A 25,484-nucleotide genomic window follows, 5' to 3' on the forward strand; every position below is an offset into this window, starting at 1 on the left:
GGTCAGGGCCGAGTGGGTCCCGGGCCACGTCCACGCTGCCCCCAGAGCGAGGTGTCCCGAGCGGTCTCACCACCGCCAGGAGGTCATCCGCAGTGAGCATCCGTCCTGCCTAGAGGACGGAGCTGGTGCGCACCTGTCCCTCCTCCAGTCTTTCCTGCCTTTGTTCCTGAAACCTGAGTGATTAGAATGAAAGTCTGGTGACAGAGGAGAGAGGACCCTGGTCCCTCCCCCTGGCCCCCACCACCCACCGGAGCCTCTTCCTTAAGGGGCTCTGCTCGGTGCAGGCGCGTGTGTACGCAGGCCGCTTCCCACCCTGAGACCTGTCCCCGTGTCCCTTTGTGTATCAGTAATGCCCGTGGCGACCCCGCCGTTCCCGCGCGCTGGTACGCAACACAGGCAGGCCGTTCCCAGAGCCCGTGCGTCTGTGAGCACAGCACAGCGGGAGGCCTCTGCTGGCGGGGGGTTCGGAGTGCCCAGTACCCTGTCATGGGGGCGTGTGGCTGTGGGTCCCACGGCTTGTGCGGTGTCTTCGCTGACTGCCTCACCTCCCTGCGGCACCTCCTCTCATCCGCCCCACAAAGCTTGTGCTGCCGCACTATCGCTGTGTCTCCTGCCCCCGCCAGAGAGTCCCGGGGGCCTTACTTCCCGTCCCTTTCTTATTCCCCCCAGTGGACCGCATCGTGGGTCTGGACCAGGTGACAGGCATGACGGAGACGGCCTTCGGCTCTGCCTACAAAACCAAGAAGGGCATGTTCCGGACCGTCGGGCAGCTGTACAAGGAGTCTCTTGCCAAGCTGATGGCGACGCTGCGGAACACGAACCCCAACTTCGTGCGCTGCATCATCCCGAATCACGAGAAGCGGGTGCGTGTCCCACCGGGCACCTGCGGCTCTTTCCAGCTGACCCAGGTCGAGCCACGGCGACTCAGGGGTCCGACTGTTGTTTGCTTGGTTGTCAGGCTGGAAAACTGGACCCACACCTGGTGCTGGACCAGCTTCGCTGCAACGGGGTCCTGGAGGGGATCCGGATCTGCCGCCAGGGCTTCCCCAACCGGATCGTCTTCCAGGAGTTCCGGCAGAGGTACCGCCGACTTTGACCTTGTTCCTGGGTGTTTTCAGAGCTGCTCCTGATAACCTCCGAACAGGGAGCTGACGGGGAAGACTGTTTCCTCGCTTCCGGATAGTTCCGGTTGCCTTTTCGCGTAGGAAAGGGATGATGATGATTATCATTATTGTCACTATGACCGTGTCGGTGGCCAAGACTGTCAGGCGCCATCTTTGTACAGAGGCCGCTGAGGGTGTGTGGCAGGGGAGCTCCTGGCGGTGGGAGCTGGACCTCCGAGCCGGCCACGCACCCAGGCCCACTTGGGATTTACGTGTGATTATTTTCTCTCCGATTTTTTAAGAATAGGAGTAACGTGTGTGTTCCTTCAGAAAGATTTAAAAACTCAAGTCAGAAGTCAATAAAAGTCATTCAGGAGTGACTTTGAAGACATTTGGGGATGTAGGTGTGTTCGTGTGCAAACATGTATGTACGTTTTCCACCGTGTGCGTGCCCAGGTGGACGCTGGCCATCCTTTTACTAACGCGGGGTGGGGAGGGGAATCAGATAGATTAGAAAAGGATGAAGGGAAAAAGGCAGAAGATCAGCAAAAGTGGTTGCAATAGAAATGAATGAAAACAGGAGAAATTGATTTTTTTATATGTATTGTGTAATTTATGTATCCTTAGGCATTTGTGCCATTTGCTTTTTTCCATTTTTTCCCCTGGAAATCAGATTTTCAATTCTGACGGCATTGGCTGTTCCATCTTAGAAACAAGTCCGCAGGTCAAGGAAAGGTGCTTTCTGACACCATTCGGATGGAACCCCTCTGAGAAACGATTCCCTTCTTTAGGGGTTTCGGGAGGCCTTAACCATGGCCCCGCTGTCTGATAAACACGGTAGAATTTCACTTTGTGTTGATAGGAGAAAAAGCACTTTAATTAGCATCCAGAATACAAAGCCGAGTGATACAGCCAGGAATGTATCATGCCTGTATCATACTATGCTTTAAACACTGTTTTTGTTTTTTTGTGTTTTTTTTTTTTTTTTTTTGCTAAAATGTGTTTTTTCTTGCGGTACAACCCACCTGAGTGCCCAGATCTTATATGTACACCCCAGCGAGCACACGCACGCGCGGACCAGTGCTATGCTGACCGTCTCCCTGCTTCCTCCTGCTGTTGGAAGTAGAGGCCTCCAGGCGTTACTCTGTTCCATAGTAAACGCCCACACATGACACGGGGCCACGTTCTCCTCGTGTTTTAAAAGGCCTGTGAATATCTGGGGGAAAATGACAAGTAAGATTCTTTTTCAAACACCATGCCTTGACTCTGCCACACCTTCTGGAACCCGGTGTTTGTCCTTGAGGTCGAGGCGCAGGGGAGCCACCAGGACACCAGTTTGCCTCCTGTTGTAAGAAAGAGAAGCCAGACCTGCAGAAAGTCTCAGGCCCTCACCCCATCCTCTGGGATCAGGAGCCTGTCCCGTCCTGACTCTTACGTGACATGATGACCCATCCCATCCTCGCCTCTTAGAGAACCCGAACTCACGGTTAGTAGGGGGACGTTCCCACAGATTCTTACAGGAGACTTTTGGGCTGGTTTTCCTACAGGTACGAGATCCTCACTCCCAATGCGATCCCTAAGGGTTTCATGGACGGCAAACAGGCGTGTGAGCGGATGGTAAGCTTTTCGGGGCCTGTCTGCTCTGCAGACCGCCGACAGACTATCCCGTGGCCAGGAGTAAACGGTCTCTTTCTCTTTCCAGATCCGGGCTTTAGAACTGGACCCAAACTTGTACAGAATCGGACAGAGCAAGATATTTTTCAGAGCTGGCGTTTTGGCCCACTTGGAGGAAGAAAGGGACCTGAAAATTACCGACATCATTATTTTCTTCCAGGCCGTCTGCCGTGGCTACCTGGCCAGGAAGTAAGTGGGGGTCACGAACGAGATGCTCCTCGAGCACGTGCTCCTGCCGAGCGCTGTGGGACACGAGGTCCCCGTCCTGTGGGAATCGTGTCCTCGCAGCAGGGGTGTCCAGGTGCGTGCCTGGATGTCCCATCCGAGGACACGTTGCCCTGAGGAAAGAAACAAGGGGCCGAGGCAGAAGATCAAGGGCTCGGGTGTTCACTTCAGCACGGGTTCTCGGTGAAGGTTGCTCTGAGGCTGTGAGACCCACAGGACACGAAGGTGCTGGCCCTGTGATGGGGGTGGGGGCAGAGCAGCCTTCCAGTGATGGGAGCGCGGTGCAGTCTGGAACATGTCGCCATCCTGTGAGCAGGTGCTGTGGCCCAGTGGGGCAGAAGTGTGGGGAGCATGGCTGGGTAAGCCGGGATTTCCGGGTCACCCAGCTGGCAGAACGGACTAGAGTGGGGCCATCGGGCGGGCTGCGTGGGCAGCTCTGGGGTGATGCCGGGAAGACGGCCCTCCCTGGCCCGAGGAAGGTAATGGAGACCGAGAGTGGTTGCTGGACTCGAGATCTGATCAGAAGGGCCTAGACCTGGTGATGGGCTTTTCCTCACCTCCTCCCACAGGGGGCCAGGGCTGGGGAAGGAGGTACGGTCTGCTCTCTGGGGCCCTGTGGCTGGCGGCGTCTGCCCAGAGGCTTTGGTCCGCAGCGCGGGGCTTGGCCTGCCCGACGGTGCCGGGAGGGGTTTCTGCCCCACGAGGTGGATACGGGATTGTGAGTCTGTGCCCACACAGAAGGGGACCCCAACTAAGGAGGAGGCGTGGAAACCCCAAGAAGAATGTGACGTTTTCAGTGATCACGCCAGGACACGTGGGCAAGGAGGAGCAAAAGCCTTGGGAGACTGCATGGTAACTGTCAGCAGAGCCACGGCCCATGGGTGCCTGCGGGGACGTGAAGGGGGCACAGCCGGCTGCCTCCAGGTAGCACTTTGACAGCAACCAGAAACACGGAACTGTCCGAAGCACGGGGAATGAACTACGTAAGTGGTGAAAGCGTGTGCGGCCTTTTCACTGAAATCTAAGCCCTGTGAGATTCACGTGGAGATCGGTGATCGGAACCAGAGATCTCATCTCATGGACTCAGAACAGGCGCACCTGTGTGACTACTGCAGAAGGGGCGGCTCGGTGCCTGCAGCCCGTCGGTCCCACGAAGTGTGTGCTGGGCTGGACCTCAGGTTCGGGTCCGGCAGTGAATGAAGGCGTCTCCTCAGAAGAGCCAGCGGAGAGCGGGGAAGCCACAGCATCGTGCTGACAGTAGGCAGAGAGACAGGCATGTGCCGGGAGTCCATGAACTTGAGGTCGAGGTGTGGGGGAGCCACCAGGAGATGCGGGAAGAGACAGGTGGCTTTGACACTTGAGCACCAGACGCGGGTCACCGAACCCCGCTGTGAACAGAGCGGGGTGGCACCCTTTCCCGGCCAGCGTTCGGGTTCAGGTGAGGGTTGCGGGGAAGGAAATCCAGCTGCCTCGTTCGGATGAGGGACTGGCATGTTCTTGGTCTGGCCTGACCGTTTCCTCCCGGAGACACACGGATGCCACCGGGCAGCGGTTGTCAGCAAGGAGGACGCTGACGGTGTTCTTGGAGAACTGGAAGGCAGAAGCTACTCTGTAGTCCCAAAAAACATACTTTCAAACTATTGTTCTTATAGCAGAAACTACTGTGATTCAGGCTCACCCAAACTTGCCCGGCTGGTGGGCTCCCGTGAGATGGACGAAGGCTGTGTAGGGAGCCGAGCGGCAGGCTGGAGGACATTCTGACCAGCAAGTCGGCGACGCAGAAGTTCTGCGACTCCTGCGAGGACACGTGACCCTCGGGCAGCAGAAGGGTGAAAAGTCGCCGTTTGTGCCCTAGACCTGGAACCTTCCGTTCCGAAGACTGTCCTCCATGACTGCAGTGCATACTGGTCATTGCTGCGGTGAAAGGATGATTGTAAACAGTTCTTATCATCTTCTCCATTTCCGCCAAGCGCTTCTCTTCACGGGAGAACCTTGTCGCCAGTCTTGCGAAGAGTTATGGGAAGGTCGTGAGAGGAACCATCACAGGCCTAGAGGTGTTAGTTCCTTGCCGGCAGCCATACTCTGAGGGGCCCTGAGTATGTCGCTCGAGGGTTTGGAGTCTGGGACCACAGAGCTCCTGGGTCGTGTTCGCTGCAACAGAGGGTGAAGGAGGCCGCAGGGCACCCCAATGCCCCAAAACCCAAGGGATCCGAATGTTTTAAGTAGTATGTGGTCCCACAGGGGCAAACCAGACCTGGAGAGGGGACAGCTCAAGTCTAGAATCCCGCCAGCGGTGTCGGGAACCCAGGTTCCCGAGGTGGTGGGACAGAGCCAGACAGGGAGGGAGCGAGGGGCAGGACGTGGGGAGCCTGTGTTCCCTGGAAGTGCCATCGTGCATAGACAAACTAGTGGCCTCCTAGGAGGAGGGGCAGCCCAGCGAACTTGGCTGGGCCCTTGGGGGTTGTTTTGGTGAGGGGCGGGGGGCTTCAGAAACAGCTCTGTTCCCCAAGGCCAGTGAGAAATTGAAAATGCTGGAGTCCAGACAGTTCAACAAGGGGATCTCAGGTCCCACAGCCTGATAAGGCAGCATGGGAAGATGGGAAATCCCAGACCTGGTGACGAGGAGACCAGGGTTCCAGAAGCATCTGCGTCCTGACTTACTGGGTCCTTGTCTGTAAAGGAGAGGCATTACCCAGACCTAGGCCCTACCATCTATGGAGCTGCAGAGTCGGGGGAGGAGGAGGGAGATCACCTGGGAAAGGGGGCGGGGGGTGTGCAGGAAAAGCAGTTGCTCCTGAAGGTTACCACCCGCCAACAAGGGGAGGATGGGAAGGTCGGTCCCGTCCTTACCACGTCCTCACCACCCCGGGGAAGTAGGGACTTACTGGTGGCTGGGAGCGCACACTCGCGTGCAAACACGGGTCCAGTGAATGGGCCCCGGCGGCCGAGGGGTGCCTGGGGCAGCATTGGTGAAGGGGGCCGTGAGCCACGTGCGCCCCCGCTCTGCTCTCTCTCTGCACTGACTGTCGTGGGCTCCGCAGGGCCTTCGCCAAGAAGCAGCAGCAGCTGAGTGCCCTGAAGGTCCTGCAGCGGAACTGCGCGGCCTACCTGAAGCTGCGGCACTGGCAGTGGTGGCGCGTCTTCACGAAGGTGGGCCCTGCGCGTGCACTCCTGCCTGGGGCGGCCGGCGGAAGCGCGCCCCTGCCGCCCTCACCGCTCGCTTCTGCTGCAGGTGAAGCCGCTCCTGCAGGTGACCCGCCAGGAGGAGGAGCTTCAGGCCAAGGACGAGGAGCTGCTGAAGGTGAAGGAGAGGCAGACGAAGGTGGAGGGCGAGCTGGAGGAGATGGAGAGGAAGCATCAGCAGGTACGTGCCGTGGCTGCCGTGCCCCAGGCCATCCCTCCCCGGCCATCCCCCGCCGTCCCCCGCCCCGGCCATCCCGCCCTGGCCGTCCCCTGCCCCTGCCTCCGACCCTGCTCGGGTCCTCACTGCTCCCACAAAGCACAGGCATTTGGGAAGGGGGCGGCATATACGTGGCCCCACACAGTTGGGTTTGTAGACGCTGAAGTCAGCCGGCCTCTGCATTTTTGCCTTCGTCTTTCTTGGTCATATTTGCCATGGGACGGGTGTCTGATACCTGTCTGCCCTGAGGCTCCCAGCAGCGTCCCCTCCCTGGGACTGCTTGCAAGGGACCCCCAAGGGAAAAAAGAGAATGAGACCACCCGCGGCCACCACGGGTCCTGAGTCGCCGTCCTGTCCCCGTGGTTACATCTCCCCAATAAAGCTGGGCCTCAGGCCGCATTCTGCAGACCAGCACAGAACAGTAGTGTCAGGGCCAGAAAGGTAAGCGGCAGAGGCCAGACTGTCCCTCAGTACCTGCCTGCCTGTTGTCACCGTGAGTGCATTTGAATCAAAGTTTCCGTTTCCCCTTTGTCAATTATCTGCACGGAAGAATAAGAGTTTCTGAAATAGCTTGAATTTAGTAAGTGTCACTCGGGGTCGCCTGAGACCACAGAAGCAGCCACAGACGCTTTCATCTGGCTCGTTGGGCTGTAGCTACAGACTGTCTGAGAGTTTCGCCAGCGGTGTTACGTATTTTTTTTTTTTTAAGATTTTATTTATTTATTTGACAGAGAGAGACCACAAGTAGGCAGGCAGAGAGAGAGAGAGGGAAGCAGGCTCCCTGCTGAGCAGAGAGCCCGATGCGGGACTCAATCCCAGGACCCTGAGATCATGACCTGAGCTGAAGGCAGCGGCTTAACCCACTGAGCCACCCAGGCGCCCGGTGTTACGTATTTTTAACCCTTGGTTTCTTCAGTGTCAAGCTCTGGCCCCCGTTGTCCTGGTGACTGTCTACTGTGGGCCCAGGGGCAACACGACCGTGCGGGGCGCTCTTTGTGATTGCAGCTCTTGGAGGAGAAGAACATCCTGACGGAGCAGCTTCAGGCCGAGACGGAGCTCTTCGCGGAGGCGGAGGAGATGCGAGCCCGGCTTGCCGCCAAGAAGCAGGAGCTGGAGGAGATTCTCCACGACTTGGAATCTAGGGTCGAAGAAGAAGAGGAGAGAAACCAAATCCTCCAGAATGAAAAGAAGAAAATGCAAGCGCATATTCAGGTGGATATGTTACATTTTGGGCTTCCCAGGTGGGTGTGCTGGGTCGATGAGTTGAAGCTGCGGAGTGGGATCGCGGCCGGAGTCCCAGGCCCAGGTCCAGCCCCTCACAGAGCACGAGGAATAGAGTGTCTTCGAGTGCAGATCTGTGATTTTATGGGGTAACCTCTTATGGCGCACATAGTGACTCAAGAGTAGGCACATCGCGGGGTCTATAGCACGCTGGGACCTCGCTTGGCCTGTGTTATCGTTACTTATGGGCCATGCCGGGCTCTGACCCAGGAGGCGGCTGGGAATCGGAATAAACACTTAGCTCTTCCCAGACTGTCTCTCTGGGACGCGGGCTGTCCTCGTGTGAATCACAGCCGTGGTTGAACGCCCGGACACGCGGTGCGGACCCTTCTTCCCCTGCCAGCCCCCGGGATGCACCCCCATCCTGGTCTCCCACACCCCACCTCCCAACTACGTTCTTGGGTGTCCAGGTGTCCCAACGGCCACCACCCTTTCCTGGGTCCCGCACCGAACTTCCTTCCAGGTCTCTGCTTGAACTTTTTCTCACCCCATAGCTGATGTTGGCAACGGGTGGGCGATCCAGATCTTTCTCAAAAGCACAAAAGGTGTACCACCTTACTCCCTGGGCAAATACCCCAGCATTAAGCCAGCAGGAGACCTGCCGCTCCCCAGCACACCTCCTGCTGGGTGGGCCATAGCCCGGAGCCGTAAAAAGTGCTCCTTCGTCTGGCGAGTCAAGTTCTGGGGCTTCATGCTAAGCATAAGTCGATGGGAGCTATTTAATAGCTAGGAATTGGTAAGCCACAGTAGGACCAGCCGGTTATAATCAGAATAAAGAGGTTTATTTCCATGGTGAGCCCTTAACTCGCAAAGGAGCAGACACAGAGTAAGATCCAAGTAGAAGTACATTCCTGTAACGTAGAAGTTCGTGTTCATGACTGCGTATCCGAGCACACACGGACCCAGAATGTTCACCGCCACTTCTTACGGCATGATCCACAGTTTTGATTTTCTTTCCTCTTTAAGGGCATGTGCTCGTCTCAGAAATAACCTTTGACTCGTGTGGCACAAGGGCACCCAAGTCCCCTCCGGTGTCCTCAGCCTCGTTTCTTACGCTCCAGGTTTCAGTACCCTCACGGGAAGTGCTTACATCTTGTTTTTGTTTTTAAGATTTATTTATTTGAGGGAGAGAACGAACAGGTGGGAGGGAGAGAGGGGACCTCCAGCAGACTCCACGCTAACCACGGAGCCTGACCCGGGGCTCGATCTCACGACCCTGAGACCATGATCTGGGCCAAAATTAAGAGTGAGATGCTCAACCGACTGAGCCCCCCAAGCACCCCCACAGGCTTGCATTTTTCTAGTCTCTTTAGGGGAACAAATACGTCCTCGTAGACCAGCAGAGTTTGCGTTGGGTTTTGCCTTTCCAGTACTTTCTGTCTCGTTCCTTACCAGACTCTCTTAACTTCTTGTTTTTGGCACTGCTGTCTGAATTTATTATCTCCTTCTGTGACATGTAAACTCATTCAGACACATTCTAAAAATAGGTGATTTTTTTTTTCCTTTTTCCTCAATCTGAGGAAAGCAGATGTATCAGAAGTCAGGCTCCCCTAAGCCCTACAGTCCCCAGACAGCCCCTGGGATAACTCGGCCTCATTGGTCCCTCTTCTGTCCTTTCTCTGACCTGTGCAGCTTTGAGGGGCTTCTGATCTATACCCTTTGCAGCCAGACTAGTGGAGCTGGTCTTGGTGTGATTTTGTTTTTAAGATGAACTCTCTAATTATAGTATCGGTAAACGATTATTATAGAAAACCTGTGAACATGGCACTCCCCATCTCCTCACTCTCATCACCACCGTTACTGCTGTTCTGTCTGCTTATGTAGATTTCCAAGCAGAGTATGTAGATTTATTTATTAATGGAAATTACAGAGGCACCCAGGTGCCTCAGGGAAGCCTCTGACTCTTGATTGTGGCTCAGGTCGTGATCTCACGGTCGTGAGATCAAGCCTCCCCTCTCCAGCTCTGTGCTCAACAGGAGTCTGCTTGGGATTCTCCGTCTCCCTCTGACCCTTGCTCGTCCTCTCTTTTTCTCTCTTACATCTTTACAAAGGACAGACGTTATACTAAACACGCTGTTACATTCACTGCTTTTGTGAAATTAGGAGCATGTGGTGCAGGGGGCCACCTGACAGCAGACTGTGGGAAACTGTAGGACAAAGGACCTGTTTGGGTTTTTTTCAAAAACAACCAAACAGTGGGGGAGGGAGGGACATCGGGGAACCTAGAGAATGAAGGCATCTCGGGAGGATTTTCCGTCGCCGTCTGTGGACCTTATTTGGGCTCCCGTGCAGGCGAACAGACGTATTTGCAGAAGGTCTGTGTCATTTAGAGAGACAGCTGGAAGGTTTTACAGAGAAAGTAGGAGGTCTGGGATTTGCTTCAAGATGACCCGGCAGTTGGGGGCGGGGGGAGCTGGGGGCACGTGGAGGGAGTCGGCGCTCCTCCGGGCAGAGCCCCTGGCCGCGTCTATGCCAGGCTCTGCATGGTACTCTGCACTCTGGCTCGTCTGGCAGGGCTTTTCACAGTAACGTTGATCACTCACACGGGTCTCGTCCCAGAATCAGCCGGATGAATTTCTGGAATTGGCCATACGTTGATCTCTGTATGGAAAGAACCCTGTTTCGTTGCGTCTGGTTATTGCGGGACACGAGGCAGGGTGGGGACTCGAAGGGGTGTTACTACCACGTGGGCTCCAAGCCCTGAACCCCCATCCGGCAGGAGTGGGCTCGCTCCGTGATGTGTCAGGACGTCCTTGCTGCTTTGAAAAGCAAAAGTCGGCATGTGACACGGGCGGGGGCACTGACTGCGTGTGCTCCGCTCCCCAAGGACCTGGAAGAGCAGCTGGACGAGGAGGAAGGCGCGCGCCAGAAGCTCCAGCTGGAAAAGGTGACCGCGGAGGCCAAAATCAAGAAGATGGAAGAGGAGATCCTGCTCCTCGAGGACCAGAATTCCAAATTTATCAAAGTAAGTGCATGTTTCCGTGACGGAGCTGTTGCACTCCGTGGAAGGGGCGTCCAGAGGGCAATTCTCAAAAATTTGGATTCACGTACTTTACTCTCCTAAGGCTCTACATGTGCAGATCTCTAAAGACAGAAACTGTGTCATGATTGAAATCCGCCAAACAGCCTTCTGATCCTACAGATGTTTGGTGTGCGCATCTCGCACGCTCTGATCCCCACTCGGTGCCCGGGACCCGTCCGTGCAGGCCCGCTGTCCCCCTGGGGGGGCCGGGGATAGGGGCACAAGCGCCTGTGCTCAGAGCAAGACCGGGGCCCCGGTGTGCTTTGGAAGCCTTCTCAGCCACGGCTCTTTCTCCTCAGGAAAAGAAACTCATGGAAGACCGAATTGCGGAGTGCTCCTCCCAGCTGGCTGAGGAGGAAGAAAAGGCCAAAAACTTGGCCAAAATCCGGAATAAGCAGGAAGTGATGATCTCGGATCTAGAAGGTTAGTGTTTGGGGTCAGAGAAACATGGGCCGGGCACCCGTGGGTGTTGGCACGCCGCCGACATCAGAGCCGACAGGAGGCGCGCCGCCAGCTAGGCTACTTGGGTCCGGGTGTGACAACAGGCCTGTTTGCGGTTCTCGCGTCCTGCTTTGTCTGCAAGCTTTCGTGACGGGCTGGCACTGGCAGGATCGTACTTAAGTTGGCTCCCGGGGTGAGGCACACTCTAGGGCCCTCCGAGGCATGAGCCGTAGCAGCCGCTGGACCTCGTGAGCCCAGGATCTCAGAGCAGCGTGAGTGACGGGAAGTCACAAAGGGACCTCTACTGCCACCAAGCGTGGTGGGGACTAGCACGACCACTGAGGGCAGCCATAGCGCATGGGACGGCGAACGAGTGTCAGGAAATCCTAGGAGGTTTACAAAATGGAGGCCAGCTTTGCGCAGAAGAGACAGGGAGAGGGTGGCTCTCAGGGAGAGCATGTAGCCTCTCCTGGGACGGGCAGCCAGACCCCAGCGTCTGCACTGCAGGGGGAGAGGCACAGCCCTCGACGCCCAGGGCACACGCACCCCCTCTTCACACCCGCATGATCGGCCTGTGACACTCCATCCCCGCGTCTCCACGTGCCGGTCGTGTGGGAGAACCCAAGGCGCACAGGTCACGGTGTCATGAGGGCTGCTGCGGGAAGGGGAAGATCCCTGGCCTGGTGAGGGAGTCCCTGGGGGGCTGTGGCAGGGAGGGCGGGAATCCCAGGACCCTCTGCCCGTCCCCTCCCCCGCTGCCTGGGAGCTGGTCCTGGTTCCAACCAGGGATTCCCGGGAAGGGGCATGGGGTGACAGGCAGTGACACACGCAGCCCTCGCCTCTGCTGAGCCCTCTGCGCACAAGTCCTCTGCCCGGCGATGGGCGCAATGAGAGGGGCCGGGTCACTTCCATTCCAGGCGCGTGGGCTCACTTCTTGCAAAGGGACATCATTAGAAACCGCCCCCCCATTTCTTCCGTGAAATTCCATTCTCCCGCTGATTTTTCTCACTTTCGATTTGACGTTCACGGGTGTCGGGTGACTGAGCCGTTGGCCCAGGGCTGTCGAGGCGGTGGCGTGCTGCTGAGTCAAGTGGCGGGTGTTCGACCTCCGCCCATTCACACGTTGGGTTTGTTCGTCCGGCACCCACTCGTGGGTGTCGAAGTGCTTCTCTGGCCTCTTCCCCTGCAGAACGCCTGAAGAAGGAAGAAAAGACGCGTCAGGAGCTGGAAAAGGCCAAGAGAAAGCTGGACGGGGAGACCACTGACCTGCAGGATCAGATCGCCGAGCTCCAGGCACAGATCGACGAGCTCAAGGTCCAGCTGGCCAAGAAGGAGGAGGAGCTGCAGGGCGCTCTGGCCAGGTCTGCCTCCCACTGCCGCAGTCCATGCGCTCACCCAGGGTCTGGGGCTGGACAGGAACCCAGAGCGAGGCCACGTCGTCTCCTTCCTGGGGGTGTGACGAGGCGCCTGGAGCAGCCGGGAGTCCCTGGTTTGCGTCAGGTTAGCAGGAAGCTCACGTAAACCAGCCTGGGCCTTCGCACGCCAGGATTCCGAGTCATGACCCGAGGTCCCTGGAAATCCATCCCAGGAGAAACTAGTTTCCCATATGACACGTGTTTCTGTGCAGCAGAGATGAGTTTCAGAAGTTGAGCGGAAATTTCAGAGATGACCCCCGCACCTAGAGCGTGATTTGCTTTTAGGTTCTAAAGTGTCACTTTTGATAGGACAGAGGTTTATAACTGTTCAGCTGTGTGGTCAGGGATCTTCGAGTTTCATTTATAATTTATTACAAGGGAGTACGTCTCCTAACAAGTTCTTTCCAGTTCTCTGTCCCAGTCGGTCTTACTTTGGCTAGACGATCTGTGTTTTCTCTCAGAGCTGAGAGCTAGAATCTAGGAGGACAGCTGTCCACGCGGGCTGTCCCGTCCCCCGGCGCCCCTTCCCTCCCTGCAGACACCCCCGCCCCTCCGGTCAGAAGGTTCACGGGCACGGAGCACAGGGATGCACCGCAGCAGGGAGCGAGGGGACCGCAGGTGTGACAGTGGCCTCCCCCTGCGTTCCGGGGGCGTCCCTGGAATCACGGGAGGCGGACAGTTTGGGCTGGAGGCCACCTTGAGCGGTGGCCTCGATCTGACACTTCGCTTGGGAGGAGATTGTTTCTGTCCCGATCGTGAAAACGAGCCTGTCCGTCCTTTTAACGGAGAATCGTCGCCCTTTGGAGAGGGGGCTGGCTCAGTTCCGATGCGGGCTCTGCTGCTTTTGGCTCTGGGGGGCGGGGGGCGCCGCCCAGACGCGGTCCTTCGGGTGTCTCCGCAGGGGGGACGACGAGACGCTGCACAAGAACAATGCCCTGAAGGCGGTGCGGGAGCTGCAGGCCCAGATCGCCGAGCTGCAGGAGGACTTCGAGTCGGAGAAGGCTTCTCGGAACAAGGCGGAGAAGCAGAAGCGGGACCTGAGCGAGGAGCTGGAGGCGCTGAAGACGGAGCTGGAGGACACCCTGGATACCACGGCGGCCCAGCAGGAGCTCCGGTGAGCAGCGGGAGGAAGCGCTCTGGACGGGCTGGGGGCCTGCTTTTCTGTTGGCATTTTGGGTGTTTCTCGCTCTCCTAGAAACACCGGCAGGTGGACGGGGAACAAAACAGCCGCGGTCAGAAACAAAGCCGCGTCCGGGCTGCTGCGGGATCGCAGGGGGCAGGTGCACCCCACAGAGAGCCGGGGCGGCCCGGCGTGGGACCGGGGAGTGTGGGTGGGATCAGGCGTGCTCAGGCTGCGGCCGGCGACGGCAGCGGGTGTGAACCGCGACGGCAGACAGATGAGATGCGAGGTGCGCACTCACCTCGCAAAGATGGAGAGAAGGGCGAGGGCAGGGACCCGGACGGGAGTGCGCGTCGGGCAGAGGCGTGTGCCGTGGGACCGGTGAGCCGACCGGCAGGCACAGGCGCATGCGGCCGGAGAGGATTCCCGCGCCGAAGCCTCAGCTCAGCGGCCCCACGGAGGTCACAGGAGAGCTAGAGCCCCAGGCTAGGGAGCAGGCCGGGCAGAGGGGCTCCTCTGAGCCCTGAATTGGAAATCTCCCACGTGGCCACTGGGGCCGCCTCCTGTCTGCTCCCTCCTCGTGCCAGGGCAGGAGGGCCCCCCCACCCCAGGTGCCGTGGCTGCGAGATGTGGCTGGCTGCGTGTGTGCCTACACACGCACACGCACGCACACACCTGTCCAGGCTGCTGCAGGCTGTCCTCACTCTGACGTGGCAGCTCAGGAAAGGCCTGGAGTAAAGCAGGTAGGGCAGAAAAGGAATCACTTAGGAAGACAGGTGTGGGCAGAGAGGAAATGACACAGAGCCACAGGGACAGAAATGGGGGGGTGCTCTTCTCGGAGAACAAGGGTGGGCCCCCCCAGGGGCGTGGCTAGAGAGTGACATCACAGTTCTGCCCGGGAGGCGGAGGTCGGGTTGCAGGCATCAGGGGGGCGATCAGTGGTGAAGAAGCAGAGGTGGGGGGTCCTAATGGTGTGTCAGGAGCTTTGCCCGTGAATGCACGCGGCTGCGCGTGGAGGTCATGTCCCCCGAGACACCGGGGGGCCTCTGCTGCAGCCCATCAGCCAGGCAGGCCCGCCTGCCCCATCCTCCAGCAGCAGAGCAGCTCTGCTTCCAGCAACGTTAAGTCCCGGCCTTCCCCGTGAAACGTCTAAATTCCAGAACCTGGAAGCCACGGAGCTAGACTTTGTTGAAATAGCCATTCTCAGCTGAACTTTTGGCCACAATAGGGAAAAAGGCCTTGATCATTTTTTCCATTCAGTCTTCAAAAAAAAAAAAAAGAAAAAGGAAAAAGCACACATGCTTATTTATTGAACCACGGCTGTGCTCAAACAGGCGGGGAGGGGGCTCCACTCCCTGGGGGCCGCTGTGCAGAGACTCACAGTGGCCCCCACCGCACTGTGTTAGCGCCCAGGCCCGTCGCTCTCGCCGAGGACCCCCTGCCTGCCCGCCTTCTGGTTCTTCCCCAGGCAGTGAGTGCCGGGGTCCAAATGAAAGTGGCCGGCCTCGGCTCAGCCAGCGCCTCCCGCACACTCGGCACGGAAGTCCCTGTAGGACTTGCCCGGAGAACCGGGGGCGATTGGGTCGATGAGCCTGGAGGAGGGAAGGAAGGGCTCTTAGACGGGGTGTCACGTAGGAGTTAGGAGCGGATGTCTTCCCCGGACATGACGTGGGGAGGAGAGCTGCTGCTGCTGTCGCATCCTTGGAAGTGCTGGTCGTTCGCTGGGGTGAGCTGAAGTCACCAGACGGAAGGTGTCTGTCTGTCTGGGCCATCGCTTGCATCCGGCGTCTGCTTTCTCTGCTGGTCCCTTTCTCTCGAGGAGACTCTGGGGACGGGGCCCCACTGGCCTGAACCCACAGAATCTTCGCTGATGCCTTCTGTCCAGCTGCCCTGTGAGTCCAGAGCCTGCGCTGTGCCACTTGGCACAGCTGACCTCAGCCCGCAGGCCCCCCAGTCCACTGGGAAAGGGAGGCAGATGTGGCCACAGGGTCCCCCCCGAGTCACCGTCCTGCTCTGACTCCTGATGTCCTGTGGCCCTGAGCAAGCGGGGGTTTGCCTGGCCGATTTCGGGCTCCGCCAAGCCGTGTGCCCACACGGACAGATTGTGACATCTCAGCAGAGCCGCCTGGTCTCCCCGCTCACCGTGTGTGCGTTACGGCAAAGTGTGAAAGTCCTGGAAAGCCGCGCAAAGACAGAGTACTCTCGCATGACCTTTGCTCCCCAGGTTCAGGCTAGAGGAGCCCTCAGTTCACCTTGGGACGTTGAGAGCCCAGCTCTCGTCCCTCTGAAGTGTGGACACCCTCTGAGCCAGGGGTGCGGCCTCTCCGCCTGCCTCGAACTCTGCGTCCCTCTGCCCCCAGCCTCAGCTGCCTCCGGAGGAGGTCTCGGGAGGGCGCGCCCCAGCTGTCCCCACTTCCCAGGCTGGGTGCGTTCCCGCCTTTGTCGGGACCAGCGTCCTGACTCCTGGGGCCCTCACCACCCCCTTGGCTTTTGAAACCTCTTCGGGACTCCCCTTTTCCAGTTCCGCTGTGGTGTCGGCTGGTGCTGGGGCAGCCTGTGTGGCATCTCGTGGTAAGCGAGTCCCGGCCTGCAGGCCACTGGGCTACCTAGAATGGTCTAAAGGCCCATAGAGGTGTCACACTGTGACTGTCGTCGCACAGGGAACTGGAGCCACGCTTGGCTCATTCTGGAAGGATTTCTGCTCTCACAGTAGTGGGCATGCACCCTTCTGGAACATAACAGGCCAAATAATTCTCTCAAAGGAATTCATGTAATCTGTTTTCTTTGACCCTAACCATGTCCCAAATGTACCAAGGACTGTTAGGGGCCAGACTGTGGTGCTTCCCTTGGGCGAGCCGCACAGCAGCCCCGAGACCAGTGCTCTGGTGACCCTCGTGTGCAGACGGACACACCAAGGTGGAGAGCTCGGGTGTTCAAGGTCCCGGAGTTGGCACCATGAGAGCCACAACTGAGCCCACGTCCCTCAGCTCTGGGGAGAGCAGAGCACATTTAAAACCAAAGTGGCACCTTAAAGACGTACTTTTCTAATTCAGGGGCACCTGGGCAGCTCAGTGGCTTAAGCATCTCCTTTTGGCTCAGGTCATGGTCTCAGGTCCTGAGATCAAGCCCCGCATCGGGCTCTCTGCTCAGCGGGGGGAGCTGCTTCTCCCTTCCACCTGCTCCTGCTCACTCTCTCTCACTGTCTCTCTTTCAAGTAAATAAAATCTTTTTTTTTTTTAAGATTTTATTTATTTATTTGACAGACAGAGATCACAAGTAAGCAGAGAGGCAGGCAGAGAGAGAGGAGGGAGCAGGCTCCCTGCTGAGCAGAGAGCCTGATGTGGGGCTCCATCCCAGGACCCTGGGATCATGACCTGAGCCAAAGGCAGAGGCTTTAACCCACTGAGCCACCCAGGCGCCCCTCAAGTAAATAAAATCTTTTTTAAAAATACGTGGTCCAGTCGGCCCACTGGTCCTGAGCTTCTCTCTCTGAAAATGCGTTCATGCAGCACCAAACGGGAGCAGGAGGTCGCGGAACTGAAGAAGGCCCTGGAGGAGGAGACGAGGAACCACGAGGCTCAGATCCAGGACATGCGACAGCGGCACGCCATGGCGCTGGAGGAGCTGTCCGAGCAGCTGGAGCAGGCCAAGCGGGTGAGCGCGCCCTGCCACGCGCCCTGGGCTTGGGGGTGTGCGGAGTAACTGGGCCGTCCGGCCGCCGTCCCCATCCCACATTCCTCCCCGGGCGTCCCTCTGGCAGCATCCCCTCCTGACGGCTGAGCTGGAGACCTCCAGCGGCCTGAAGTCTCTTGTGCTGCCAGTCCCTGGGTCCTGCTGTCTTTCCCCAGGCCGCTTAGCCACTCTTCCTCACCCCTGCTCTGTCTCAGGCCTCTGTGCACAGTGTCACCATGCCTGTCGCTGTCCCCTCTGTCTCACATCAGTTTCTGTCCTGACCACACTGCATCTCCTCCACCCTCGGACCCCCCCACCCTCCTCCTCCCCCGCCCGGTCACCTGCTGCCTGCTGATCTGTGAGTTCACGGCAGCAGCGACAGCGTCAACGTCCACATGCATCCGTCGCCACACTGAGTACTGGCCACGCAGTGCCTTTGACTGCCACCTTGTGGGGTAGTCTCTGTCCGCGGGGTGCAGAGATTACCAGGGGGTCGCACAGCCAGTAAGCGGCAAGGGGGAGGGAAGCCAGGGAGTCTGGCCCTGGAGCCCCCATGGAACCCCGGAGTGTGGCCTCGAAGGCCCGGTCCCCAGTCCCAGGTCATGAACAGTGGCATGTGGGACAGGAGGCGCCCCGTGTCGACCCCCCAACACCAATAAGGATAAAGTCTGCGGCGCAGTGAGCCTCTAGGTATCTGGGTCTCCTCCCCTAGGCAGCGTGCCCGGGGGGTCCCTGCTCTAGAAACTTCATCCTCTGAGGAGAAGGGAGGTTTCCTTTGAGACACCGACGGCAGACCACGCAGCGGGCACGACCCCACCGAGAGGAAAAGCAGCGCCTTGTATGGAATGTTCTAAAAATAGCACGTTTCTCTTCCCTCGCCTCCTAGTTCAAAGCGAATCTGGAGAAGAACAAGCAGGGCCTGGAGACGGACAACAAGGAGCTGGCGTGCGAGGTCAAGGTGCTGCAGCAGGTCAAGGCCGAGTCCGAGCACAAGAGGAAGAAGCTGGACGCACAGGTGCAGGAGCTCCACGCCAAGGTGTCGGAGGGGGACCGGCTCCGCGTGGAGCTGGCCGAGAAAGCCAGCAAACTCCAGGTAAGCCCAGGGCAGGCCCCCGTGGCGGGTACGCGCCCCGGAACCCCGGCCCGGCTGGGCCACTGCGAGGTCACGAGTACTTGAATAGACAGCAGGAGGGCACACGGCGGCTCGAGCAAGGAGCACGTGACTCCTGGTCTCGGGGTCGTGAGTTCAAGCCCCACATTGGGTGTGGAGAGTCTTAAAATCAATAAATACTATTTTTAAAGACGATCAAAATCAAAATCAGGTGCCTGGTGGCTCAGCGGGGTAAGCTCGGGTCAGGACGGACTCATGTGCAGTCGGGAAAAACCATCCGGCAGCTGGATGTTGTTGTTGGTGGGGGGAGATGTACAGTCTGCGTTGCTGTAAACCAGTCCCAGAGCCGCAGCCGTCAGACACCAGGACTGCCCGCAGGTCCTCGACTCACCAGGCCGACTCCCGGGATGCCGTGCTATGATAGGATACAGAGCAAATGAGTAAAGGGGAGAGGTGGGGGCCCCTGAGGACACCAAGTGCGAGCTCCCAGCAGTCCTCTCGCAGACAGTCCCCGCCCCCCCGGCACCCCGTTCCTCCAGCAGCAAGCCGGGACAGTGTGCGGGGAGTGCTGTCTCCAGGGAAGCTCGCAGAGACTCTGCCCAGCGGCTTGTTGGGGGTCCGGTTCCATGGGCCCCTCTGCCTGCCAGCGCTTCAGATCCCAGGGGAGCCGGTGCCCCATGTAACGCAGTGTTTACACCAGCCTGCTTGGCACAGTGAGCCTCTCTATTTTAGAGAATGGTAGGCACTTTCTGGAAGTCGCCATCCACGGGCCCTAGTAAAGGCCGCGGTCTGCAGCCTCCTCGGTGACCTCTTCCCTGTATGTGTGTGTCCTCCCGCACGGTGTGTGCTCGAGAGACAAGATGGTAAACCGTGTTAGTGACTGTCGTCACATGTTCCCGGCTGTGTGGCAAGGAGGCGAGCCGGGCATACATCCGGCTTCCTGTGCGGGTGCTCCCCTCCCATGCTCACGCCGCCCTGGGGCATCTGGGAGCCTCAGACGCTAGGGGCGGGCCACCCTCTGGGAAACCCCCAACAGCTCACAGAGCCAGAGCTGAAGGCTGGTGGTCTCTCTTGGGTCCAGAGCCCTCCACCACCACACTGTCACCAAGACTGCAGACGCGTGGGCCCTCCAGAGGAACAGAAATATCATTGACCTGAGTCACGTGTATTGCCGTGTCCTTTGCACGCCTCCCCTTTGCTAATATGACCAAGGGACAAACCTGAGTGAAGGGGGCCCCACTGCCCCTGAGGAAAGATTTCATGGGGACTGGAGGGGGGTGGTTAGGAAATCTGACCATAAGAGATAGCTGAATAGACGTGATAAATATGTACAGCCAGATTTTTAAGCCTAAAAAGTACTAAAGACTAAATACTAGGAGTTAAACTTTTTTTAATCTCTGTAATAAAGTTCTCAAGTTCTGTAGGAACGTGAACGTACCGGGCCCTCCGACACAGGGTTAATGCACCTTCGCGTGAAGAAGGACCAAAAGTACAGCATCTGCTGATCTCCGGGCCTCTTCCCGCAGCAAAGCAAAACCTGGGGGATTTAGTGTTCCCTCTGCCCCTTCAGGATAAAATGACAAGGGGGCACACTGGAGTCAGGAGAACCCCGCTCCGTGTGTGGCCTCCGCCATTACGCCCCTCCCCGTCTGTCCAGTAGAGACTCAGACGTTGTCCCGTAGCGGCCGGTGCTGTTGGGGGGGCAGCAGACCCCCATGAGGGAAGCCTGCCTTAACGGGGCTTGGCAGTCGCAGGGTCACCCCCCCGCCCCGATACTGCTCTGTTTGTGAGCATGTACGGGCGGAGAGTCTGGGCCCTTCCAGTCCACTCACTGGTGGACTGACGCACGGAATCTCATACTCCTCGCAGAATGAATTGGACAACGTGTCAGGTCTCCTGGAAGAAGCAGAGAAGAAGGGCATTAAATTTGCTAAGGACGCAGCCGGTCTCGAGTCCCAGCTACAGGACACGCAGGTAATCTGGGGGTCAGGGCCCCCAACGGTAGCTGTGCCGTGTCTGGCGTCTGCGGGCCGGTCCCAGGGTGGCTTTCCGATCACCTCTGGCTTGCGCTCCACTTCTATCCGGAGCCGTCGTCCTGCTTAGGAAATCACTGACGCTAGCACCTGGACGCAGAGCCCTCGGTCCCTGTCTGGCGGGCGCGAGGGCAGCCTGGGTGGGGACCCGGACTCACACATGGGTCCCGCCTGGGAAGTGGTTCAGGTGGCCGTCTGCGTGCGCAAGCATCGCTGGCCGTTTGCACCAGGACTGTTCCGTTGTGGCTGAAATTCCGTGACCCTGACCTTACAGAGTCCCTACCATAAAAGGAGAGGTTGAAGCTCACCAAATCCTACCATTGAATCTTGTATCGGAACATTCCTTGGGAACGTCTTTAAGCCCGAGAGGAGTCAGGATAATGACTCTGGTAGGAAAATAACGCAGCACTTTTTCCTCAGAGTTTTCCATCTTCTTTGGATTCAATTTTCTAACTTTCTAGTTTATTCGCTAGGTGCTGCGGATACAGGGTAAAAACCTCAGACAAGCAGCATTGGCATGATTGGGACGCACGCTGTGCCAAGACACATCCTGGTCAGCGCAGAAAGCCTCCGTGCGTGCCTTTGAGAACTTCCTAGTCTGAAAGTCAAGGGAAAGACACATTTGCATTGACATTTGAGAAAAAGGAGTCTGGCAGAAAGGGCAGACAGTGGAGGGGCAGCCCGATCCTACAGGCGATCCTAGTGAGAAACGCCCAGTGCTTGACCCTGGGGTGGGCAGGCAGGGGAACAGAGCGGAGGGTTTGCAGTAGCTGCGGTGGGGGCGTTTATAAAACCACCACATGCGTTTCCGAGTCCTTTCCGTGTCCTAGTGTCCCCGGGTGTCGCTCCTCCAGAGAGGAGGTCCTTCGTGACCTGCAGCCGTTTTTGTGTCGGCGCCTGACATGATTTCAGTCTTGACCTCTTCCCGCCGACAGGAGCTTCTGCAGGAGGAGACCCGCCAGAAGCTGCACCTGAGCAGCCGCATCCGGCAGCTGGAGGAGGAGAAGAACAGCCTCCAGGAGCAGCAGGAGGAGGAGGAGGAGGCCAGGAAGAACCTGGAGAAACAAGTGCTGGCCTTGCAGTCCCAGGTGCGTGCGTCCCCCCGGGAGGCTGCGCTGGCCCCGTGTCCCTGCTGTGCCTCGTCCTTCCCTCGGCGTTCAGGACAGTTAATTAGGCTGAACTAGACGAAGCCCAGGAGGGGTCCTTCCCTTGACCCAGCCATGGCGGTACCACGCTGGTGGTTACGGTGCTGGGAGCATGTAAAACAGAGCCCCAGGGCCGTGTCCGTGCTTGCCCCCAATCATCCCTGTGTGCGTTTCCAGCTCAGAAATTCGGTGACAGGCGAAGGTTCATTTGCTCAGAGCCACACAATATTGATCTGGAACTCGCTTTCTCCCCATGCCTCACCTGTAAAAACCAGCACGGTGGTCTGACGTGGATCTCTCTTCCCGTAAAACCTAGCTCGCAGACACCAAGAAGAAAGTAGATGACGACTTGGGGACAATCGAGAGTCTGGAAGAAGCCAGAAAGAAGCTTCTGAAAGACGTGGAGGCGCTGGGCCAGCGCCTGGAGGAGAAGGCTCTGGCCTACGACAAGCTGGAGAAGACCAAGAACCGCCTGCAGCAGGAGCTCGACGACCTGACCGTGGACCTGGACCACCAGCGCCAGATCGCCTCCAGCCTAGAGAAGAAGCAGAAGAAGTTCGACCAGGTGGGTCCCCTGCGCGCCGCGTCCCAGGCGCAGCCCCGGCCGCCCACACGGTCTCCTCCCAGCAGCGCCCTGCCGTTGGCAGCTTATGGTTTACAATGAAATAATTAGTAGTTAAAGTAATTTTAGTCGAAAACCACACTCACCTGTAGAGAGTTGGAAAAGGAGAAAGGCAGAAATGAGGGGACACCCGTCCCTCCTGGGGCTGCGCTCGGCTGGAAGTCCGAGCCACAGAGAAGGAACAGTGCCTCCGTGACTCTTGAAACCTCGTCTGCCCCCCGCACAGCTGCTCGCGGAGGAGAAGAACATCTCCGCTCGCTACGCGGAGGAGCGGGACCGCGCTGAAGCCGAGGCCAGAGAGAAGGAGACCAAGGCCCTGTCCCTGGCCCGGGCCCTCGAGGAGGCGCTGGAGGCCAAGGAGGAATTCGAGAGGCAGAACAGGCAGCTGCGGGCGGACATGGAAGATGTCATGAGCTCCAAGGACGACGTGGGGAAGAGCGTGAGTAGCGCCCGGGAGCAGTCCTGGGGGCGGGGCGGGGCAGGCTACCCCACAAGTGCCTGAAGGATGCTGGGAAGCCTTGCCCAGCCACGAAGTGGTCTGGTGTGGGGGTGTCCCGGCCGGTGTTTAAGGAGAGGGTGACATGTTTAAGGAGAGGGTGTTTAAGGAGAAGCTGTCAGAGGCTCTGCAGGGTCCTCGTGGCAGTGCTCGTAGATGGGGAGGCCTCAATTATTGGCGTCCCTCCCGCAGGCCCTCCCGGCCTTCCCCTGCGTCATGGTGGGGGACGCTGAACGGGCGATGTCCTCGGCCCCGAGTCACAGGTAGTAGTCACCAAACACAAGTACCGCGAGGGCCCCTCAGACCGGGGGCAGCGGGACCCTGGCGGGGGGCCAAAGGCACCTGCTGCTTTCCCTGACCAGGGCCTTCCCAGTTGAGACCCTTGGTCTTCCCAGAAGGCTTCAAAAGCTCTGGGAACTCGTTCACGGTCTGGAAATTTCCGCGATACTGTCCTTTTACCACATGCACACAGTACAAGAACGGCAATGATTTGCACGTGCCCCGTGCCTGCCCCCCAGTGCAAGAGGCGCAGAGGATGGCAGCCAGGCCAGGCGTAAGGGTCGGCTCTGCCCCAGCTTCTGTTCTCGGCAGGAGAAGCCTCTTTCCTCTTGAGCCCAAGTTCCATCATGGACAGGACATGTCTCCCGTTTCATGAGGCTACGGCACGTGCTTTGAAAAGCTAAAGTCTCGTTTATCGTGGGATGTGGGTGCCCAGCCCCATCATGGAGGAGGGAAGGCCCTCCTGCCTTCCTGCTGGGTGTCCAACAACCCTCTGAACCCTAGGGGTTCAGCCCCAGCAGCAAGAGGCCTCTTAGAGCTGAAGCGGCCACGGTCACACAGTAGAGTGTAGAGCAAGGACCCCGCAGTTGCTTTCATTTTCTTTTTTTTTTTTTTTTTTTAATCAAATAAGCTCTCCGCCCAGCATGGGGCTGTAGCTCCTAGCCCTGAGATCAGGAGTCAACCCGGGCGCCCTGTCTGCTTGTTCACATGTCATTCGCTAGAATAGTCAACAGCCCCACATCCATTCCGCACACCCCGCTTCTGAGCCTGAGAAGCACCAGATGCTGTGGAGACCCCGGGGCCGCCTCACACCCGGCCTCCCGCTGTCCCGGGGCACCCCAGAGGGGAGGCATGGCACCTGCGGGGTGTCTGAGGGGAGAGCAGAGGGGCCGTGGGGTGGACACACTTGGCCCGAGAATGAGGTGGATGTTTGGGACGGGGACCTCTGTCCAGAAAGAAGTCGGGCCTGTCCCACAGCAGCCTCCTTCCCAGCCCCAGCACGCCATCAGACGCACCAGGTGCCACGTGCAGTTCGGGCCCCAGACCAGCTTTCTGAGGCCGAGCTCGCTCCCCTGCTCTTGGGCTCACAAAGCTCGGTCGGCTTCACGGTCACTGGAGAATAACTTGGTGACTCCGGGGCACTCGTCAGTGAGGAGCTCTGTCCCGTGTAGACGGCGCGCTCCAGAGTGAGGGGGGCGGCCCGGCGGGTGGGGGCGTCACGGGAAGCTGACCCGGGGCAGGGAATCGGGGGGCCTTTGTGCCACACGGGGGCCTCTTCCCGCCACTTCCTGTGCTGCAGGTGCACGAACTTGAGAAGTCAAAGCGGGCGCTGGAGCAGCAGGTGGAAGAGATGCGGACGCAGCTGGATGAGCTGGAGGACGAGCTGCAGGCCACGGAGGACGCCAAGCTGCGGTTGGAGGTCAACATGCAGGCCATGAAGGCCCAGTTTGAGCGGGACCTGCAGACCAGGGATGAGCAGAACGAGGAGAAGAAGCGGCTCCTGGTGAAGCAGGTGGGTGAGAGGCCACATGGTCTGGGGGGCAGGAGCCACTCGCTCTCCGAGCGCGGTGCTGGGTCGGAGTGTGTGAGCGGCGGCGAGCCAGCTCCGGGGGTCATTTGCTGTCTTAGGTTCGTGTCCCTGTTTGACTCCTGCTCTCCCCACACCACCGCTGCTGGTCACGAGCCGGGACACTGCGCGGTGACTATGCAACCGTCGGCGGGCGGCTTTGAGTTCAGCGGGGTTTAAACGTGTGGGAAGGAGAGGAGCCGTCCGCAGGGGACGAGGGGACTCGGCGCTTCACACCCCGCGCCCTTGCGACACCAGGCTTGAAAGGGGAGAAAGCCAGCTGATTCTGTTTGGTTTTAAAAAGCTGTTGGGCACTACGATTCGTACACTTTTCTGAACATATGTCAGATTTCTAACTTACAGGTTCACTTTCAAAACTAACTGTGTTCTGACAGTCCCTCGGAGTTCACGGGGTTCAGTCTCGGATGGGGCCCGTTCTGTTCGGTTACTCCCAGGGCCGTAACACTTAGTGTATCTGCCGTTTCTTGCTATGTGACTGATGACCTCAGACTCCATGATGGAGAACAGCACTTACTTAGCTCCCAGTTTCTGTGGGTCCCAATTCTGAACCGACCTGTCGCGCTGCACCTTCTGAAAGCCAGACTTGGGCTGGCTGCCCCCGCTGCCCAGGGTCCTGGCGGGAGACCTCGGCTCCTTGCCGTGGGGCCCCTCCATAAGCCCTTGAGCGTCCCTGCAAGAAAATGTCTCCCGGTTGTCCCCTGTCCATCATCTTGGCTATAAGCTCGAGGTCAAGGACTCCGCCTTCCCTTGGGCCCTCACGGGAGTCCGGGGGAGTGAAGGTGCCTGCAGGGCATTACGGTTAAAGACCTCCCTGGACACACTTGGGCTCCGGAGAGCTGCCAGCGTCCCCGGCTCCG

The 25,484-nt window shown here is 58.5% G+C and overlaps 1 protein-coding gene across 6 annotated transcripts in view; it reads left to right on the forward strand.

Annotated features, from left to right (window-relative positions):
* MYH10 (myosin heavy chain 10) overlaps positions 1 to 25,484 on the forward strand; it is a 118,911-nt gene that overhangs the window by 81,110 nt on the left and 12,317 nt on the right. For all 6 annotated transcript variants that reach the window (XM_047707822.1, XM_047707820.1, XM_047707824.1 and 3 more), the window contains 18 exons: positions 670 to 863; positions 959 to 1,080; positions 2,651 to 2,720; positions 2,806 to 2,966; positions 6,044 to 6,152; positions 6,235 to 6,366; positions 7,408 to 7,614; positions 10,511 to 10,648; positions 11,005 to 11,128; positions 12,336 to 12,507; positions 13,463 to 13,675; positions 17,191 to 17,335; positions 18,240 to 18,446; positions 20,334 to 20,438; positions 21,433 to 21,585; positions 21,959 to 22,207; positions 22,491 to 22,703; positions 24,340 to 24,552. In XM_047707822.1, coding sequence (XP_047563778.1) covers positions 670 to 863; positions 959 to 1,080; positions 2,651 to 2,720; positions 2,806 to 2,966; positions 6,044 to 6,152; positions 6,235 to 6,366; positions 7,408 to 7,614; positions 10,511 to 10,648; positions 11,005 to 11,128; positions 12,336 to 12,507; positions 13,463 to 13,675; positions 17,191 to 17,335; positions 18,240 to 18,446; positions 20,334 to 20,438; positions 21,433 to 21,585; positions 21,959 to 22,207; positions 22,491 to 22,703; positions 24,340 to 24,552 — 2,927 coding nt within the window. The remainder of the gene's footprint in view (positions 1 to 669; positions 864 to 958; positions 1,081 to 2,650; positions 2,721 to 2,805; positions 2,967 to 6,043; positions 6,153 to 6,234; positions 6,367 to 7,407; positions 7,615 to 10,510; positions 10,649 to 11,004; positions 11,129 to 12,335; positions 12,508 to 13,462; positions 13,676 to 17,190; positions 17,336 to 18,239; positions 18,447 to 20,333; positions 20,439 to 21,432; positions 21,586 to 21,958; positions 22,208 to 22,490; positions 22,704 to 24,339; positions 24,553 to 25,484) is intronic.

The sequence above is a fragment of the Lutra lutra genome, chromosome 16, assembly GCF_902655055.1.
Source record: "Lutra lutra chromosome 16, mLutLut1.2, whole genome shotgun sequence".
Lineage (NCBI taxonomy): Eukaryota > Metazoa > Chordata > Mammalia > Carnivora > Mustelidae > Lutra > Lutra lutra.